At 43.2% G+C, this 14,723-nt stretch overlaps 1 protein-coding gene across 3 annotated transcripts in view; it reads left to right on the top strand.

Moving 5' to 3' along the window:
- Positions 1 to 14,723, top strand: part of SPATA17 (spermatogenesis associated 17) — a 108,489-nt gene that overhangs the window by 52,958 nt on the left and 40,808 nt on the right. For all 3 annotated transcript variants that reach the window (XM_070734403.1, XM_070734404.1, XM_070734405.1), the window contains one exon: positions 7,429 to 7,623. In XM_070734403.1, the coding sequence (XP_070590504.1) occupies positions 7,429 to 7,623 (195 nt within the window). The remainder of the gene's footprint in view (positions 1 to 7,428; positions 7,624 to 14,723) is intronic.

Below are 14,723 nucleotides of genomic sequence, written 5' to 3'. Positions count from 1 at the left end.
TGTGAGAAATGCTTGGAAAGACATGGATACAGAAAAAAATGTGTCATGTTCTTTCCACGTTACTTGGGATTTTATTGCAGTGGGGATGGGGGTAGGGGTAGAAAAATCTATAATTTTAATTAGAAAGAAAAGGAATGGAAACAAAATGGTTTTGTAGATAAAGAGAGCTATTAAGAGTCAGTCCTCTTTCCTACGTAATCTTCATATATATTGATTTACATATTAAACCATAGAAAATGCTGGCTTGTTGAATAAGCCAGCTTGATGGCTTTACACTTAGCCAAAGCCAAACGAATCAAACTGTGATTTAGCTAACAAAGATGGGATGTGACCAATGGATAAGTAAACCAAAAAGAGATTGTTCAGTGTCATTGTGAATAATTTCACCAAAACATAAATTCAGTTTTGGTAACTGTAAAAGGACAAATTAATCAGTATGGATTGTTATGAAAAGGTTAACCAAGTCATCATAGTTCTATATAAATTATTTTATATGTTTTTTTATAATGCAGTATGGAATTCTATTTTTTACACCTAAAAAGTGTGTAAGCCAATAAATGACAGACACAAGGAACACATACTCTTTGAAGACAGATATAAGAATTATTGAGTTCTTTATCTTAAATTACATGAGTAAAATAAGTATCCTGTATAAGATGCTGTGGATTGTATTTATTTATTTATTTATTTATTTATTTATTTATTTATTATTTATTTATTTATTTATTTATTTATTTATTTATTTATTTATTTATTTATTTATTTATTTATTTATTTATTTATTTATTGGATTTGTATGCCGCCCCTCTCCAGAGACTCGGGGCGGCTAACAGCGACAATAATACAGTGTACAATAGTAATTTGGTATTGATGATTAAAAATCAATTAATATAAAAACCAAACATACATACATACATACCATGCATAGAATTGTAAAGGCCTAGGGGGAAAGAGGATCTCAATTCCCCCATGCCTGGCGGCAGAGGTGGGTTTTAAGTTGTTTACGAAAGGCAAGGAGGGTGGGGGCAGTTCTAATCTCTGGGGGGAGTTGGTTCCAGAGGGCCGGGGCCGCCACAGAGAAGGCTCTTCCCCTGGGTCCCGCCAGGCGACATTGCTTAGTTGACGGGACCCGGAGAAGATCCACTCTGTGGGACCTAACTGGTCGCTGGGATTCGTGCAGCAGAAGGCGGTCCCTGAGGTAATCTGGTCCGGTGCCATGAAGGGCTTTATAGGTCATAACCAACACTTTGAATTGTGACCGGAAACTGATCGGCAACCAATGCAGATTGCGGAGTGTTGGTGTAACATGGGCATATTTGGGAAAGCCCATGATTGCTCTCGCAGCTGCATTCTGCACGATCTGAAGTTTCCGAACATTTTTCAAAGGTAGCCCCATGTAGAGAGCATTACAGTAGTCAAGCCTCGAGGTGATGAGGGCATGAGTGACCGTGAGCAGTGACTCCCGGTCCAAGTAGGGTCGCAACTGGTGCACCAGGCGAACCTGGGCAAACGTCCCCCTCGCCACAGCTGAAAGATGTTTCTCTAATGTCAGCTGTGGATCGAGGAGGACGCCCAAGTTGCGAACCTTCTCTGAGGGGGCCAGTGATTCTCCCCCCAGGGTAATGGACGGACAGATGGAGTTGTCCTTGGGAGGTAAGATCCACAGCCACTCCGTCTTGTCTGGGTTGAGTTTGAGCTTGTTGACACTCATCCAGGCCCTAACATCCTCCAGGCACCGGCCCATCACTTCCACTGCTTCGTTGACTGGACATGGGGTGGAGATGTATAACTGGGTATCATCGGCGTATTGATGATACCTCACCCCATGCCCTTGGATGATCTCACCTAGCGGTTTCATGTAGATATTAAATAGCAGGGGGGAGAGGACCGACCCCTGAGGCACCCCACAAGGGAGAGACCTAGAGGTCGACCTCTGATCCCCTACTAACACCGACTGCGACCGACCAGAAAGGTATGAGGAGAACCACTGAAGAACAGTGCCTCCCACTCCCAACCCCTCTAGTCAGTGCAGAAGGATACCATGGTCGATGGTATCGAAAGCCGCTGAGAGGTCAAGAAGCACCAGGACAGAGGACAAGCCCCTGTACTGGGCCCGCCAGAGATCATCCATCAACGCGACCAAAGCAGTTTCCGTGCTGTAGCCGGGCCTGAATCCAGACTGTTGAGGACCTAGATAATCGGCTTCTTCCAAGGACTGCTGGAGCTGAAGTGCCACCACTTTCTCAACAACCTTCCCCATAAAGGGAAGGTTGGAGACTGGACGGTAGTTATTGAGTATGGCTGGGTCCAGGGAAGGCTTCTTGAGGAGGGGGCGCACAAGTGCCTCCTTATAAGGAGCCGGAAAGGACCCACTCCCCAAGGAGGCGTTGACAATCTCCCGGACCCAGCTCTGTGTCACCTCTCGACTGACCGAAACCAACCAAGAGGGACATGGATCCAGTAGACAGGTGGCGGAACACACAGCTCCAATGGCCTTGTCCACTTCCTTAGGTTTCACTAAGTCAAACTTCTCCCAGACAGATGGACAAAGACGTTTAGCCCCAGTCACCTCGACTGACTCGTTGTCAGTTGACTCTGTTTTACAATTGGAGTCGAGATCCGCTCGAATCCGAGCAATTTTATCAGCGAAAAACGTGTTAAAATCCTCGGCACTACTCTGCAAGGGCTCCCTAACTCCCCCCTGGTTAAGAAGGGAGTGGGTTACCCTAAACAGAGCGGCCGGGTGGGATTCCGCTGATGCAATCAAGGTGGCATGATACGCGCATCTTGCTGCCTTGAGTGCCACTTTGTAAGTCATAATATGAGCTCTTACAAGTGTTCGATCGGATTCGGACTTACTCTTCCTCCATCGCTTCTCTAGACGTCTCTTCTGGCGTTTCAACTCCCGGAGCTCCTCGTTGAACCATGGAGCTCTACGGGGTCTAGTGCCGCGGAGAGGTCGCAGCGGTGCAATTCGGTCAAGGGCCTCCGCTGCAGCCTTGTTCCAGGCCTCAGCCAGAGACTCTGCCGAATTGTGGACGAGTGCATCTGGAAGATCCCCAAGCGCCTTCTGAAAGCCTTCTGGATCCATCAGGCGCCTGGGGCGGAACAACTTAATCGGTTCCGCCTCCCTGCGAGGGAGGATTGGAGCCAGGAAGTCAAGCCACAGTAGAAAATGGTCTGACCATGACAAAGGCAATACTTCTAAGCCCCTTAATCTCAGACCATTACTCAGTTGCTCAGAGAGGAATACCATGTCAGGTGCATGCCCTCCCTTATGAGTTGGACCCTGCACTACTTGAGTCAGGTCCATGGCTGACATGGTGGCCATGAACTCCTGTGCCAGCCCAGAGGATCCGCCGAGCGATGGCAGGTTGAGGTCCCCCAAGACCATAAGCCTAGGGAATCTCACCGCCAGCCCGGCCACCTCCTCCAGCAGCACAGGCAGGGCTGTTGACACGCAGCTGGGAGGCAGGTACGTGAGTAACAAGCCCACCTGAACCCCTAGGTCCAACTTCACCAGGAGGGACTCGCAACCCGCAATCTCTGGAGCAGTGAGTCTACGCAGGCACAGGCTCTCTCTGGCTATAATAGCCACTCCTCCCCCCCTTCCCTGGGGTCGAGGCTGATGCCATATCCGAAACCCGGCTGGGCAGATTTCAGAGAGAGGAACTCCTCCCTCCGGGCCCAGCCAGGTTTCGGTCACACAAGCCAGGTCGGCCTCCTCATCCAGGATCAAATCCCGGATGAGGAGAGCTTTATTTACTACCGATCTGGCATTGAGTAGCAACAGCTTGAGCCCAGGGCCAGAGTTACACTCATCACCAGTATCCAGGGTTGAGCTCATGGAGCCAGAACAAGGAATTGTTATTAAACAACGATCTCTTGTTCTCCTTGAACGGCTAACTCCGCAGCTCCCGCCATATCTGCCTCTCCCCAGCAACACCGGGATATTCCGACCCTCCGCCACCCCAGAGATCGATGCCCCCCCTCCTCCTGCCCTTCCAATGTCAGGTGGGCCAAATATATCATTCATACTATTTCCAATCATCTCATCCATGTCATAACTCCACTCATCCCATCCATCCCACTCATACCAATCATTTATCCCATATATATTATTGCACTCACCCCAGTTATCCGTTAGTTTAAAAAAAAAAAAATAATTAAAAATGAATTAATTCACAGTAATTTACAGTATTATTCAAAATTTATTACTGTTATTTTAGCAAAGATTTGAAGTAGAGCATGCAGTAATTAAGCTAATGAAATCAGACTATCAATTTTAACAAAATGGCAGTCTACAACACGCAGTGGTGGGCTATTAGCTGGAACGCCTAATCAGGCTCATCTCCATGGCTCTGGAGGTCCTGTGAGTTTTAGCAGAGTTATGCTGTTGTGCCCATGCAGGTAGTGAAATTGTTCATGTAGAACCCAGGTGCGCCCATGTTCCAACAAGGTTTTTTGCTTCTGCGCATGCGCGGAAGTAATAAACCTTGCCGAAACATGGGCGGACCTGCTTCTCCGTGCACAATTTCTTTACCTGCACAGGTGCAGCGGAATAACTCTGCTGAAACTCAGGCGACCTCCAGAACTGCAGAGGGGAGTCCGATTAGGCGTTCTGGCTAGTAGCCTACCCCTGACATCACAGGTGTCAAACTGGGCCAGGTGTGTCATGCTCAGGCCATGCTCACCCCAGCTCCACAAAGGGAAAGAAACATCATGATATGCCACGTGACGGCAACATAACATGGTGGATTTGATACTTGTGGTCTACAAGATCTCATTTAGACCTTCCTTATCTCCTTAAATAGATTTAAAAATATTGTGACTAGTCTTGCTGACCTTTACAATCCAAGGTTGAAAAGCAGATATACATGGGGTAGCCTCAATGTTTCTTTTTAGAAACCTGACAATTAATTGGAAGCTTTTCAGGCATTCATATGTGCCAAAATCAGCAATAGAAACAAACTTGTCTGAAGAAATGCTTCACCCTACACTACCAGTCTTCTTGAATCACAGAAGAGATGTAACAATGTGATATGACACCTGTTTTGTGTGCAGAAACTCTCAGCTATTTTCGCTAGTTAAAAATATTGGTACCTTGTCACATTTACCAGTGCCTTCTTTAGTTCCTGTAAGAAGAAGTGATAACAGCAGTTTAAATGGAACTTAATATTTATGCTATCATACAATAGGTATGGAGCTAGGAATTCGTGTTGGTTTCTCCTCCAGCCTCTCTATCGCACCCTATCTATCATAAAGAATAGAGTGCAGAAATAATGAGGAAGGGAATCTGTTTTGGAACATAAAGCTTTCTTAAGAAATAATACAGTACTAGTGTTGTGGCCTGTTGGCTGTTGACCCCTCCAGCAGCCAAATCAGAGGATAAGGCATGGGAGTCAAAGTCAGCATCAAGGCAACCTGAGAGTTCCAAGGGAGTGGAGTTGGCAGAGAGGGAGAGAGAGAGAGAGAGAGGTTGAGTCTGGCCATCTATCAGCCCTCAAACAGAGAGAGTCAACAGCCCCCCTCCCCAGTCTGGAGGTGGGTGATGAGGAAGAGGAGGACCTGCTGATGTGTGAATATGCAGAAGGCAGAGGAGAGGAGAACAGTGGAAATCTGTGGGTCGATCTTTGGAAAGGAAGAGCCACCACTGCTAGTGAAGGCCAACCTTAGCTCTGGGCTTTAAAGGCAAGGGGTGGAGATGAATAGATCAGGGGCAGGTTCCTCTTACCTTCCTACTGGCGTGCTGCATACGCATTGTGACATTTCATGTGTGCATGCACGCTTGCTATGATCGTGCGTGCATGCTCCCATAGCACGATTTTGCTTCTGCGCATGCGCAGAGAGACAATTTCCTTCTGCACATGCTCAGTGAGCCAAAAAATAACTGAAAGTTAGAAAAAAGATGGCGGCATGCATGGACCGGCAAAGACAGTACTAGAGCCGTTGCACCAAAATTGTGCAATAGGCACCCACTATCGGAGTGGTGCACTGCATCAGTAGGAACCCACCATTCATCTTCTGGAAAGACAAACCTGTTAGCCTGTGGTGAGAGAGAAACTTTGCTGGGGCTGCCGGAGCTCCTAATAAAAGAATCTACTTCAGCTTCAACCACAACAGCACAAGAGCACACAACAGATTTAAACTTAATATTAACTGCTCCAAAAAATATGATTTCAGTAACCGAGTTGTCAAAGCGTGGAACTCATTACCGGACTCCATAGTGTCATCCCTAAACCCCCAACAATTTACCTTTAGATTATCTATGGTTGACCTATCCAGATTCCTAAGAGGTCAGTAACGGGCGAGGACAAGTGCACTAGAGTGCCTTCTGTCCCCTGTCCTATTGCTCTCCTATATCTTCTATACCTTTTTATTCCTATATCTCTTCTTCTGTTCTTTCATTGATATGTTCTATTACGATATCTTCTCTTCTCTTCTTTCAGAGATATATTTTACTATGAGTATCTCCTCTATAACCTTCATCATGTATTTTACTATGTGTATATAGATATATACCCACTAAAACCCTCATTGTGTATTGGAATCAATCAATCAATCAATCAATCAATCAATCCTCAAGTTAACTTCAGAGGTTTTGTCGTGTTTGGGCAGCTGGGTCAGAACAACTAGCCTAGATGGACAAATAATTTGACTTCCTTTCAGACATCTTCCAGTGATCTACTCTGAGGGACTACAGGTAATCCTTGACTGGTCACTTAGCAACCATTCATAGTTATGACAGCCCTCCTCTCATGTTCCTTTCATGCTTTTTTAGCTAGGTTCCAGGGGGGGGGGGAAATCACCCATAGGAATATAATGATTTGCTTATTGTCTGTAATGTTTGCTTAACAAATGGATAGAAATGGTGGATACAAAGATTGAGAAGAAACATGTGATTTATATGATAACAGCAGCAAGACTTAGATATGCAAACTCCTACAGCAGAAGAATGGATTATGAAATTAATGGAGCTGGCTAAGAAAGCAAAATTAATGACTTAGTAGCAAAAAATACTGTCATGTTCACTTAAATATTGTGGAGTTGTTCAACAACTGCAAAAAAAAATCATAAATTGGTTATGATGGAAATTCCAGGACTCATTATGGTCATAAGCCAAGGATTAAATATATAACTCATGTAAGGTAACAATGACATATATTTTTTATATTTTTACTACACTATGGCTTTAAATTTTGTGGCTTAAGTCCAATGGAAATGGTTTCCTGCAGAAATTCTTTTGAAAACTATGAAAAAAGTAGTACAAAAAATGAATTGTAGTTGATGTAAAAAGTCAATTATATGCATAACATTATATTTTTGTCCTTTTTCGATTCAAGAGTAAACCTTTTTAAAAATATTATTTAAAATTGATTTCATTGATATAATTTGAATAAACATAAACAAAATAATTCTTTGTTTTAGATTGCTGGCATATATAATTCACCCTATCGAAAATCACCTGATCCATGGGAAATGCAGTTAAAGAAAGCTAAACCTTTGAGGCACAAAAAGAAGATTGAGAAAAGTGTTATGGATATTTCATGGCCAACTGATGCTGAGTCCCTTAGTTTACAAACAATGTCAATTCTTCCTCCAATTCGAAGACAAAAACCACAGGTAATATATTTAATGACTTTTAGATACCCATTGTTATTAACAGCTGGTTTCTTTCTAAAGTTGCTGTAGGGTGATCCTTCCAGAGAAGAATAAATTACTTATCTAACAGAATATGTGTAGTTCAGGTTGAACTGTGGGATTCTTAGTGCTCTCTGAGATTGGTTCTTTCTTGCAGACATTTCATTACCAAACTAGATAACATCATCAGATGCAGATGGAGTAATTGAATTTTTATCCCCTTTTCTTCAATCTCAATTTCCTTTTGTACTGATTGTCATATTTGTAAGACTCCTACTTGTGAGTGAGCAAATCTTACTGCATCTTGATTTTCTTGGGTTCTTATTAACCATTCAGAGTTGCATTTTTCTAATGATCAGGTAATGGAAACCACGCTATTCTATTTCTATATTTAGTCTTAATGTAGGAGGTAGTTAGAATTCATCATTGTGGAGGAGTCCAATCCTGTGCATCCCTTAATGATTTCTCCCTGATTGCTTTTCAATGATTATCCTTCTAGCTCTTTTTATTTTGATTCTTCTCCATTATGGTTTCCAAATTTGGAGTGGGTGGGGGAGTGAGCAGAGGTGGGCAGCAGGCAGTATGGGGTGGAACACAGTTCCACCAGCGGAAATGAAGATGTGTGTGCAGCTCCAGCTGATCGGCGGCTGTCACTTCATGGATTACTGATCTTGGCTCAGCTCTCTTTTTTTCCCCCTGCTGCTGCTGCTGCTGTTGTGTCTGTGCTCCTTGCTTTTTTCCTCTTTCCTTCCTACTGGCTTCGGACAAGTTTCCCTCTCTCCTGCCCAGCTCCCCTCCAGCCTCACGTGGCCACGTGCAAGCAGAAGGCGTGGGTGGAAGCGGCGCTGGCAACATTTATGCTTCTGGCAGCACTTGTTCATCTAGCTATCCAGCCTGAGGCCGGAGGGGGGGTGATCCAGGAAGGAGAGCATGGGAAACACAAAGCAAATTGTCACCCCAGTGAGTGGCACTGGTAAGGTTGTAAGTCAAGGACTTAACAGTTCACTTGAACGATTATGATCGTTCAAGCCACTCCCACCTGGTCACATGGCTGGCAAGCCACTCCTACCCAATCACATGACCATTAAGCCACACCCACAAAATAAGCCACGCCCACAGTGTGGCAGTAAAAAATTTGGCTGCCCATTACTGGGAGTGAGTGTAAGTGGTATCACAGAGAAAGGAAAAAAAATAAATGAGTAGAATATTTGGAAAACCCAAATTTGTTCTTATTTATTTCCCTTTTTTTCCCCTCCCCACCCTCAATTGATGACTTTTTTTTACTAAAATAGCCACAATCCTTTTATAATAGTGTTCAAGGCAGGGGATCTGATGAGGAATATCAAAATGTAGGAAACAATTTATCCTGATAAAACTAGGATGCTCATGTGTTCTGTGTTCACATAGAATATGTTTCACATTTTGAAATCAGTTCAGTAATTTTTTTAAAAAAACCCTCATACATTGGTAGTACTCTTTACAGGATTTTCCGTTAACTTCATCTGCAGCCTCAGATTTAAAAAATGGTAAATTTACCTACTTTGCTGAGAATGTAATCTTTTCTCTCATTTACTTTATTAAATTTTCCACAAATAAATAAATGTAAGAAATTTTTAAAAATCAGCAGGAACATATACAGTGGTACCTCGGTACTCGAACGCTTCCTTTCTCGTACATTTCGGATAACGAACAAAATTTTCGGCAAAAACTTGCTTCGGTATCTGAACAAAAATTTTGTTCATTATCCGAAATGTAATCCCGGCAGCTTCAGGGGGCTGAGGAGCTCTCTAAGAGCTCCAAGCTGCAGGAAGGGTGGGGGCTGCTGCAATCTTGGCAGCTTCTGGGGGCTCCTTTTCTCATTGCTTCCTCTTATTACCTGTAAGCAGCTTCAAAAACTTTCTCCTTCCCTGTGGCTGCAACAGCGGCGGCTTCCCTTCCAGTAGCAACAGCGCCGGGAACGTCACGTGATGAAGGGAAGCCGCCGGAGCCATCTCAGCAGTTGCTGCCGCTCCAGCAGCTTCCCTTCATTACGTGACTTCCCGGCGCTCTTGCTACTGGAAGGGAAGCCGCCGCTGTTGCAGCCACAGGGAAGGAGAAAGTTTTTGAAGCTGCTTACAGGTAATAAAAGGAAGCAATGAGGAAAAGAGCCCCCCAAAGCTGCCGGGATTGCAGCAGCCCCCACCTTTCCTGCAGCTTGGAGTAGCGAATTTATTTATCCCATTGGAAATAAAGTGGAAGTGATGGGCCAGTGCCTGGAGGATGTTAGGGCCTGGATGAGTGTCAACAAGCTCAAACTCAACCCAGACAAGACGGAGTGGCTGTGGATCTTACCTCCCAAGGACAACTCCATCTGTCCATCCATTACCGTGGTGGGGAGAATCACTGGCCCCCTCAGAGAAGGTTCGCAACTTGGGCGTCCTCCTCGATCCACAGCTGACATTAGAGAAACATCTTTCAGCTGTGGCGAGGGGGACGTTTGCCCAGGTTCGCCTTGTGCACCAGTTGCGACCCTACTTGGACCGGGAGTCACTGCTCACAGTCACTCATGCCCTCATCACCTCGAGGCTTGACTACTGTAACGCTCTCTACATGGGGCTACCTTTGAAAAATGTTCGGAAACTTCAGATCGTGCAGAATGCAGCTGCGAGAGCAATCATGGGCTTTCCCAAATATGCCCATGTTACACCAACACTCCGCAGTCTGCATCGGTTGCCAATCAGTTTCCGGTCACAATTCAAAGTGTTGGTTATGACCTATAAAGCCCTTCATGGCACCGGACCAGATTACCTCAGGGACCGCCTTCTGCTGCATGAATCCCAGCGACCAGTTAGGCCCCACAGAGTGGATCTTCTCCGGGTCCTGTCAACTAAGCAATGTCGCCTGGCGGGACCCAGGGGAAGAGCCTTCTCTGTGGCGGCCCCAGCCCTCTGGAACCAACTCCCCCCAGAGATTAGAACTGCCCCCACCCTCCTTGCCTTTCGTAAACAACTTAAAACCCACCTCTGCCGCCAGGCATGGGGGAATTGAGATCCTCTTTCCCCCTAGGCCTTTACAATTCTATGCATGGTATGTATGTATGTATGTTTGGTTTTTATATTAATTGATTTTTAATCATCAATACCAAATTACTATTGTACACTGCTTTATTGTCGCTGTTAGCCGCCCCGAGTCTCTGGAGAGGGGCGGCATACAAATCCAATAAATAAATAAAGAAATAAATAAATGTCTCAATTCCCCCATGCCTGACGGCAGAGGTGGGTTTTAAGCAGTTTATGAAAGTCCTACACATTATGCAGGACTTGTGAGTATTTTACAAGCTAAAAAGAAAATGCCTCTATTTAGAATAGGAGTATAAAATCTCAAGTCACTAAAAACTTGTTGTGGTGTTCAGTGGTCAATTAAAATCAATTAAGCTATTCCTTAGGGTAGATAGAGAATCCTGATTATAATCGACCACTGTAAAGCCACAAATTGTTATACAATGTGTTGATCTGATATTTGTCTTGTTTTAGTCTACTTTGTAATCTTTTCTTCCCCTTAGTCTAGACTCCAAGAAACTTAAAGCCTTTTAGAACAAAGCAGTTTTGTTTATTTTCTGGTATCTTGAAGGGGGAATTTGCGGTATAATACTTTAATCCTTTCAGTGCCCTGGGATGTATGCTGTGGAGTAAATGTTCAAAGTGCTGTGCGTAGATTTAACTGTGTGACTCTTATTGATGTTAATGGGAGTCACACGGCTAAATCCATGGACAACACAGTTTAGAGGTATATTTCTGAGAAAGGACATTGGTCTGAGCTGATAAAACAGCTGGGAAAGAAAATCCAGCAGAATGTACTATTCTGAAAATGGCTGGGTCGTGTTAAAATGGGAATTTATAATTACTAACCAAGCTTATGGCTTAGTATTTTGTGACAGCAGTTATTTGACATTAACTGTATTTTCCATAGGAGCCACCGTATGTTATGCTAGCAAAAAAGTGCACAAGGAGAGAGTTAAAGTATGAGCTGCATTTCTTGCAAATGTTTAAGGAATAAATTAATTCGTCTTTAGATCTCACTTAAGGAAAGTGGCATTTAGTTTGCATTGCATTGGCATCTTTCAGAGCATGAAGCCTGGGTAGGTTAGTATGGAGGCATTTAGTTTATCTAGACAATATTTCTACTGCTGATAGGTATGTTCTATCCGAAGTATGATTTTTAATTGAGAAATAAACACAATTACAAACTCAGTTTCACTTTCAGCTTTAGCACAGCCTGATTAGCACAAGCAGCTAATTATCAGTTGGATTGGCCTCCCGACCATCAGCTGTTTCAAGCTGCAAGGAATGCCATAGCTAATTGTCGTCTCTGCCCACTCCATTTTTGGTGTGTGGGCTACATTCAGTATCTAAGACTCATATTTTCACCCTCTTTTAGGGGAAGGAGTTTTATACTCCAAAAAATATGCTATGTTTGTTTGTTTTATATTCCACCCATATTGTTTTTACAAATAACTCAGGACAGCAAACTTACCCCACACACTTTCCTCCTCTTATTTAGTTCACAACTGCAACTCTGTGAGGAGTTCAGCTGTGTGACAAGGTCACACAGCTAGCTTTCATAGAATTCAAGTTCTCCTAGTTCTGCCCAGGTATTTTAATCACTAGACAAAAATCACTAGGCCATCATACTAAAGAAATCTGATCCCGAACACTTATTCATCTTATCCAGACATAAGGCAGGGATGTAATTTGTATATGAACTTTCTCGTGGCCAACATGAGTAATTCAGTAACTCAGAAATTAATAAGGAGGAACATTGAAAGTTTATTCTAAGGCACGGTGTCAAACTCAATCATGACCCAGGCCAGATCATGCTGTATCACAATGTTTTTTTCCTTTGTGAAGCTGGGGTGGGTGTGACCTACACATGACGCATCGGCCCCCGGGCCAACAGTTTGACAGGCCTGCTCTAAGGAGATGGTGTATTGCTGTTGTTGCAAACATTAGTTGAATTAACTTGCCATCTGAATGCCCAATAGTTAATTATTGTTTTGAGGAAGTATTTGAGATCAGTTATACTAAAACAGAGAACCTAATTTTTGTCAAATCATTCAGGCTGCATTCCTGAATGTTAAATTATCAGACAGCAGAGCAAATTTAAATATTTAAATACTTAGATAATGGTTTTTCTTAGCTTCATCAAACCCAAGGCACATCAAAATTTTGTGGTTCAAACTGTATACAAATCAGTGGCCAATAATACAATACAATTACTTTGTTAAAGGGGCACAACATAATCCAGCACTAAAAGTATATTTGTCTCAGGCTCACAACTCTTGTTTGGAATTCACTTAGGAACATATTGCTACTTTGCTTCTGTGGAAAGAGTTTAATCTGTGGAGGCTAAAACATATGAAGAATGGTTGCAGGAACAGCATATGTCTAGTTGAAAAGAAGGACTGGGGAGACATGATAGCAGTGTTCCAAAATTTAGGAGTTGCCACAAACAAGAGGGAGTGAAGCTATTCTCCAAAGCGCCTGAGGGTAGGACACGAAGCAATGGGTGGAAACTAATCAAGGAGAGAAGCAACTTAGAACTAAGGAGAAATTTCCTGACAATTAGAACAATTAATCAGTGGAACAGCTTCCCTCCAGAAGTTTTGAATGCTCCAACACTAAAGTTTTTAAGAAGATGTTGGATATCCATTTGTCAGAAGTGGTGTAGGATTTCTTAGGGGAATCGACTAGAAGACATCCAAGGTCTCTTCCAATATGTGATGTGATGTGATAATTAATGTAATGTTATGTTATGTTATGTTACGTTACATTATTTATGTTATATTATATTATTAAAATATATTATTATATTATATTATTATATTATATATTTATTATGTTATATTATTATATTATTAAAATTCTTAAGGACTTAATTTCTACTGGTCCATATGTTCTTAATGTGATAGTAATTTCCTTGAAATAGAAATACTCAGGCAATTCTGATTTATTTTAAGTACAGTTACTCTTCTCAAACCAATGTGATTTCAATCAATGTAATTTTCCTTCAATGCAGCACAATTTTGTTCAACTGTTTATAAAACTAAACATCCCTTGATTGCCCAATGAAGCAGTTTATAATTTTATGTTTGTACAGGTGGGCGTCAGGCTATGACTGCTGTTTTAGTCACTGTTCAAATTTATCATGGCGCTGAATAAGAGGGATTTATGACTGGTCCTTAGGGTTCTGGCCATTGAAGCATCCCCTCAATTATGTGATTGTGACCTGGGCACTTGGGGCACAAACTAGCATGAAGTTGAAAGTGAGGTGCTCATTTAATAATGGCAACTGGGACTGCTGAAATGGATGTCACAGTAGTCGCAGTGTCCCACGATCACATGGTCACAATTTCCTTACCAGTTTCCTACAAATAAAACCAATGGAAAGCTGACAGTGAAAGTCACAGGTTGCTCCTGTATGTCACTTCCAATGGTTCTTCTCCTAAGGAACCACCACTATAGAGCAAGGGTGTCAAACTGGCAGCTCATGGGCCAAATGCATCAAATGCAGACCATGCCCACTCCAGCTCAAAATGTCACATGACGGCAATGTGACACCACAAGTTTGATACCCATGCTATAGAGTATGATATCCCAGGCATCTCATAATCCATAGCATCCCACCAGTCTCCTGCACTTCATGGTGCCCATGCACCCACAGCAGTTGCCCTGCTTACCTGCGACTTATGCTAACCTGCCCATTTGCTCCCTCAAATTTTCCCATGGCCTTTGCTGGTTCACCAGAAGCTCTATTGCCTGATTTCCTCAATCTGGTACCTAGCCACATTTGTGGTTTCCATGCCCTCTCTCCCCACTCCCCTTGACTGAGCCTCAGGCTATGGACTACCAGGATTGCCATCACTAAGTGATATAATCCCAATTGTTGGTGTAAGGCAAGAACTACTATATTTAATTCATGGACTTTTTCTTGTTTTTCACTATTTTGTATACAGTGGTACCTCAAGATACGAACCCCTCGTCTTACGAACAACTCGTGATACGAACCCGGGGTTCAGAAAAATTTTGCCTCTTCTTACGAACTTT

The sequence above is a fragment of the Erythrolamprus reginae genome, chromosome 1 (genome assembly GCF_031021105.1).
Source record: "Erythrolamprus reginae isolate rEryReg1 chromosome 1, rEryReg1.hap1, whole genome shotgun sequence".
NCBI classification, from domain to species: domain Eukaryota; kingdom Metazoa; phylum Chordata; class Lepidosauria; order Squamata; family Dipsadidae; genus Erythrolamprus; species Erythrolamprus reginae.
This window is presented reverse-complemented; position numbering and strand designations above follow the sequence as displayed.